General features: G+C 37.5%; 1 protein-coding gene across 1 annotated transcript; it reads right to left on the reverse strand.

The window, feature by feature from the left end:
• Positions 1 to 3,007: 3,007 nt before the first annotated feature.
• On the reverse strand, positions 3,008 to 3,985 carry LOC116257190 (AP2/ERF and B3 domain-containing transcription factor At1g51120-like). Its single transcript, XM_031633801.1, has one exon. It carries the CDS (start codon positions 3,983 to 3,985, stop codon positions 3,008 to 3,010), a length of 978 nt encoding a protein of 325 aa, XP_031489661.1.
• Positions 3,986 to 6,851: the final 2,866 nt, after the last annotated feature.

Raw genomic sequence — 6,851 nt, forward strand, 5'->3', positions numbered from 1 at the left:
TGATATTTAAAAAAATCCAAAAGATAACAAACCTCAATATTCAGCATGACCATGTAATTAAGAGTGGATCTCTATTCTGGATCGGATTCTGGAAAGAGTCATGACCAAAACACCAGGATAACAATCTGAGTCCATAATTCTGTTCGTAAGACCGAAGAAATCCAATTTATTACAAAATCTCTTCGTCGTCGTTAAGTCTGCGCGTCCACTGAAGCAAGTGGATCCAAATAAAGCTGCAGCACTCTAAAATCGAGATCCGTACTGCGTTGAACGTTGTATCCTTTTCTGGGTTAACGTGTTCGACAACAATGGATCCGGATCTGATATGGATCCAATAGTGGTACAGTTTACTAGACCCTTCCCCAATAGTAAAGTTGAATAAGGTGGGCATCATACATATAGTTTTTCTTTTAGATTTTTTTTTTGTTTGAAAGTGGTAATGCAAATTATCTTCAACGTTGATGCAACTGACAAAATTAGGGTCATTAAGTAGTTAGCTTTTATTTCGAATTCTTTCAGCGTTAATTTTTCATACTGCAAAAGAAGAAACGCCGACATGCAGTTGAAACATAAAAGGACCATAAACATGCATGGTATCGACCCTCAAGTTCAAACCTGAAAAATGATGATGTAAAATTACTTTTCTAATTTTTTTTGACTATTATGAGAATTACGAGGGGACTTGAGCTCCTACTTGTTGGACATTAAAAGTTGTTAGTTGTATGCCTTTTCATAATTTTTCTTCAAATTTCTTACTAAATTGCCAAATCATATTTGGAAGTTAAAAAAACTTGAGGTTAAATTCGTAGGCTTTAAACTCAGTACATGTCAGTAACTTTTAAGAATCCATGGTTGAAATATATAAACAAATGATGGTCAAGGGCATCAATCCAACTTCCCAGTCAGTGTGCCTATCTCTAGGTCTTTTTATATTTGATCTTAGACAGGAGCGAAACCAGAGATTTTTTCATAGGCGAGCCAAACAGTCCAACCTCGGATTTGGGTAGGACTAAACTAGACCCGAATTTTAAAAATACATTGCACAACTATTTTTTTTTATTTTTTTCAATGTTTTTTTTTAAATTACTTGGGATGGGGCCATGGCCTAGGTGGCCCACCCCTGATCTTAAATTTGAAAATCTACTTGAACTCCTAGTTTCAATAAACCTCCTAACTTAGTTAAGGTTTTCAATATGCCGAAAATTGACAAAGTATAGGTGTGAAAAAGATACAAATTTAATTGTAATTCATGCATCTTTCAAGAGAATGATTTCAAATCTTTGTTAGATCTCAAAGATGTCAAATCTTACAATCTAAGATTTGATGATCTTAGATCACCTAGGGATCTAAGCCCAATGGTAATACACCCAAAGCTGAACAAAGAAATGAGAAAAAATTATGTCTTGCTCAACACTTTGCAAGTGAAATGAAGCCCCACAAATATGGTTAATTAGGCAGTCATGGTTCTCCTATTGTTATAAAAGAAAAACAAAAATCCAAACATTTTCGGTAAAATTTACCACAAATATGGAAATCTTCGACTTCGACCTTGACCCTCACCGGATGGTGAACTTGAACAAGGTGGGCATGATATATATTGTTTTCCTTCTATATTTTGTGCTTTAAGAGCAGTGATGTAAATTATTTTAAGGGGTTGGGATAATGGATGAAATAAAGGCTAGTAAGTAGTTAATTTCTGTTTCGAGCTTTCGTGGCATCAACTCTATTTGTACTACAAAAAGAACTACACCAATATGTAAGTTGAAGCATAGTAGAGGCATCTCCTTTGATGCACTAAAAGCATGCTTATTCAAAGCACATGAGGGTAGCGATGGGGGTTTTGGCCTTTAAGTGGAATGGTAGGGTTAAATACTCTTCTTATGCTCACCCTGAGAGTGGTAATGTAAATTGTTTTTCTAATTTATTTTTTTCTTGAAGGCATTAATTTGAGAATTATGAGGAAATTTGAGCGCCTATTTGTTAGACACAAAAGTTGGGCAGTTGTGTGACTTTTTATAATGTTTTATTCTAGCATTTTTACTAATTTACCAACTCTTATTTAGAGGTTAAAAAAGAACGAGATTACAATCATACCTTAAAACCCTGCATGGATCGGTAATTTTTATCATTTTGTGGTTGAAATATATAAAAAAAAAGATTGTCAAGGGCATCAATCTCCTATGCACGCCCCCAAGAGAAGAAGACAAAATGAGTTAAAATGCATTGAAGGTGGTACCCTAAAACACCAAAAGAAGTTCTGCCACCATAAATATAAAAAAGGACTTATAAACATTGATTTTTAGAGCATAATTGCCAAATTAATAGCCATGCAATTAAAGAATAAAAAAATATGTCATATCCTTTAATAACAGCTCTCACCATTTTTACACTTAAAATTAACTAGAGATTGCTTTGTACCACCAAAAAAGTAAGAGATTCAAAGGAAGAATCTCTCATGCAAAAGCTAGAAAAAATAATCTTCTCTCAATTTGGACGAAATTAATGTGTTTGTGGATCCAACCAGCTGTGGTCTACAATGAAGCTCAATCCAACTTCACAGTCTCTTCACCTATCTCTAGGTCTTCTTATCCTTGATCTTAGATCTGAAGATCTAATCTTACTTAAACTTATAGATTCAGTAAACCTCTGAATTTCAGTCAAGGTTTTCAGTATGCCTCAAACTCACAAAGTATAGTTGTGCAAAAGATACAAATTTAAATGTCATTCATGCATCTTTGAAGTAAAAGATCTCAAATCTTTGTTAGAACTCGAAGATATCAAATCTGACAATCTAAGATTTGATGATCTTAGATCATCCAGGGATCCAAGACCAAAGGTAATATACCCAAAGCTGAACAAATAAATGAGAAAAAATAATGTCTTGCTCAACACTTAAGTGAAATGAAGCCCCAAAAAAAATTGTTAATTAGGTGATCATGGTTCTCCTAGAGAGAGAGAGAGAGAGAGAGAGAGAGAGAGAGAGAGAGGCTCTAAACAATGCACTGCATCATGTTATTAAGACTCCAAAGAGCTTCACTCCTTTTCTTTCTACTTCTTGTGTAACAGGACCTACCACCTTTTGATCTCCCTCTTCCAATCCCCCCACTCCTGCTTCTTCTTCTTCCTCTGCATCATCTTCTTCTTTCTGTAGAATCTTTCTCCCTAAGATCTCAATGCCACTGTGATTAACACCTTCGTGAGAATGGTGGCGCACATCTATCATGCAGAATGCTTGCCCGTCGCTGAAGCCCTCTTTGAGCCCACACTTGTAGAAGCAAACCACGTCCTTCGATCTCAACCCCTTCTCCTTCACGAACCTGTTCCACCCTCTGGTGAACACGAAGCTCTGGCTGCTCTTCCAGTAGCAGTACCTGAACTTCCATGTCTTGAGGTTGCTGTCCAGGAACAGCAGCTGCACCTCATCCTCCTCGCCTTCGTCCTCCTGGCCGCCGCCGGCGGCGGCGATGACCGACGGGAAGTACTTCACCGCGTGCTTCTTCGGTATGACGAGCCGGTTGAGCTTGCCCACGTCGCTTGGCGTGAGCTCCTTCTGGAATAGCTGCTGGTACACGACGCTGCCACCGCCGCGCACGCTGCCGACACTCTCCGGCTCCGCGCAGCTGCCGTCGCCTTCGCCGTCGGCGGTCGATTTGGACCTGATGAAGGCGGCCAACTTCGTGTCGTAGGACCCGTCCTTGATCATGTCGAGCACCGCTTCGGTGGTGTAGAGGGCCTGGAAGTTATGCTCCTCCAGGGAGAGGCTGGTTTGGGGGAAGTTCCGGTGGGAGTCGCCGCTCCGAAGCTTGATCGCGGCGCTGTCGTACGCCATCGCCGCCTCGCGCTCTGACCGGAAAGTCCCCAGCCAGATCCGCTGGTGGTTGGCGTATATCTGGGCTCCCCAATGGCCGTTCTGCTGCAGCACCACGCCCTTGAACTTCACGGACGCCGCGGGGTTCTCGTGCCTCGGCCGCTTCGCCGCCGGCATGCAGCCGCTGTTAGAGTCCGATCCCTCCGTCGAACTTCTCCAAAAACCATCCGACATTCTTCCGGCAGCGACAAACAATCTCCTCCTCTGCAAAATTCAACCGACTCCATTACCATGCAGATGCAGCAATTAAACACATGCGTTGTCCGAACCTGAACCACTTCCATTAATGGATTCTCGCAAACTAAACCATTTACGGAACCAAAAACCGATTGCAATCTCAGAAAGACGAGATTGGTATTTAATATCCGAACTCGACTACCAATAAATAACCAAAAACAAAGCAAGACAACTGAACATTTTCAAAGGTTTCTGCTCTTTGGTTGATTTCACATGCATTTAAGATTGAAATTCTGAGACCAAGTGAGGTACTTACATTGAATAAACGAACAAGACCAGCAGCTAAAGTGGGAGAGAGAGATGAACGGAGAGCAGGTAGAATATTTTGGAGCTGAGAATCATGGAGGGGAGGGAAGAGGCAGGGAAGGTTTCTATTAAGAAAGAAGAGAGGAGCTTTCCAAATTAGGGGAGGATGTGAGCGACGAGAATAACTGAAACCTACTCTTTCCATAACTAAGACCATCCAAAATAGCGGAAATCTGAAAAGTTTTCAGGAAAAATCTGCATGGAACTTTGCTGTAAGAACTAAAAATTGGACAAACATTCCTGAGACGATACTGCTGTAAACGAACCCTGACTCCAAAAATAAACGTTCTCATCCTTTTGAAGCGTTGACGGGCTGAACCCATTTAATTTGTACCAAGAAAAAGGTCTGGTGGTGCGGTCAAAGGATTTCTCTATAATTTAGCCCCTGAGTTGGGCAGTCCAGGTTGGTTAGTTTCGCTTCGTTGGCTTGTCTTTTCCAAATGATCATCATCATCATCAAATTTAATTTGGCACTTTTTTTTCTTGGATAACGAGCAAACTCAACTTTTTTTTTTCTTTTTTCCAGTGAAAATCAGCCTGATTTTTACATACTGTTTCCTTTTTATTTAAAAATATTTTGAAATTGAGTTTTCTTGTTTTGTTAATTTTTTTTAAACAAGTGTAATAATATTTTCTTGCCGATTCTTGATTTTAATCAATTCTGGATGAACCGAGCAACTCACAGCCCGATTGAGCACTTACCAAATTTTGCAAGGTTGGTTTTGTTTTACATGTCAAATAAATGCCGTCCAGGAGATGGGGCTTTCATCACAATTGTTTTAGTTGTTTCTTCCTGTAAAATAAAGGACTCCTACGTAAATGCACCCATCTACATTTGAAAAAAAAAACTTTTCTATAAATAATTCTATGGAGGGTTGATGAAGCTGGTTATACGGGTCGTTCCTGTGTATGAAATTTCATGCATTATTTTAATAATGACAAAAAATGTCCATGATTAATACAAAAAAAAAACTTTTTGTAGGTACGAAAAAACAAAACTGCATAAAAAATATTTAAGCATATCTTTATGACCAACATACTTCTTTAAGTAGTAAAAAATTATTTTCATCTTTTTCTCTCATAAATATTTTATTATTTCATAAACATTGTCTCATACTTATGTTTAGTGTTATCTTATACATCTATCTATTTAATTATGTCATGTTTAGCGTTATTTCATACATCAGTCCATTGTCTCATTATCTCATAAATCTTTTGTTATCTCATAAGTGTTATCTCATACTTATATTTCGCGTTATCTCAAACATCTGTCCGTTGTTATCTCAATATTTCATAAATATTTTTTTATCTTATAAACATTATCTCATATTTATTTGTTATTTCATACGTATTTGTTATATCACACACATACATATACAATATTTGAACATTAGAGTAAATGTGGAGATTAGTAGTAGAGTCTACCTGATATATATTTTAGATACACAAAGGTGACGTACAAGACCCGATCTCCAAGACGGCTGTGGGGGAAGAGGGAGGGAGGGAAGTGTATAGAGGGGGTTGAGTGAGAATGTGAGATTATTGATTAAAGCACAACAGAAGCAGCACTTAGACACAAAAAATATGCCCTACACTCTTATGGGAACATGGCTAGAGATTCGGCTCTCTGCCAAGTGGCGGGTTGCCCCCACTCACCTAAACCCAGAAAATGGATTGCTACTCTTGATTTTTCCATTCTATAGACAACCACAAATAGGAAAATATGAAAATCAGGTCAAATTAAAAGCTTTGGGTTAAGTGCTATTAAACCTGCAATTATCAGTGTTATTAATCCTTCTATTTCTTTGATTGAGTATTTCTTTTTTAGTGTTGGACTCATAAGGCTTGGTGGGAGGGCACAACCTCATCTCCAAGCAAAAAAAAAAATTCTGTAACATTTACTATTTTTACGAAAGAATGGCAAAGATAATATCCATAGCGCTGATGCTTTGATTGATATTATTTCAAATTAAATATATATAGTTTTTCTTGTCAAATTTAAACAAATTTTATTAGATTTTTTTTGTGTGGCCGGAGGCGGAGACACATGTGGGATTGTGTGGGCAACTGCATCTCCCACAAGATTTATTTGTTTATTTATTAGTTGTTTCCAACCATTTATATATATATATATATATATATATATATATATATATATATATATATATATATATATATATAAGTTTCTTGCTTAGTGTTCTGGATATTCGATCATTTTATTATGTATTGAAGAGTTTAAGACTTTTTCTAGCTCTGCTGCCGGTGTAGGTAGTTATATGTAGTCAGTTTAATTGGTTAATATAATTCTCTTGATATCGTTTCAACATAGAGGCTTTATATTTGATTAGGATTATATACTCATTCTTACGATCTGTACCATTAGAGAAAAGAAAAAAAAAAGAAAAAAAAAGGAAATTGATTAGGCTGTTTATAAACTTAT

This window comes from Nymphaea colorata, chromosome 7 (assembly GCF_008831285.2).
Source record: "Nymphaea colorata isolate Beijing-Zhang1983 chromosome 7, ASM883128v2, whole genome shotgun sequence".
Classification (NCBI taxonomy): domain Eukaryota; kingdom Viridiplantae; phylum Streptophyta; class Magnoliopsida; order Nymphaeales; family Nymphaeaceae; genus Nymphaea; species Nymphaea colorata.

Coding starts and splice junctions, on each gene's coding strand:
- LOC116257190 (XM_031633801.1), bottom strand. CDS start 3,985: ATGCCGGCGGCGAAGCGGCCGAGGCACGAGAACCCCGCGGCGTCCGTG.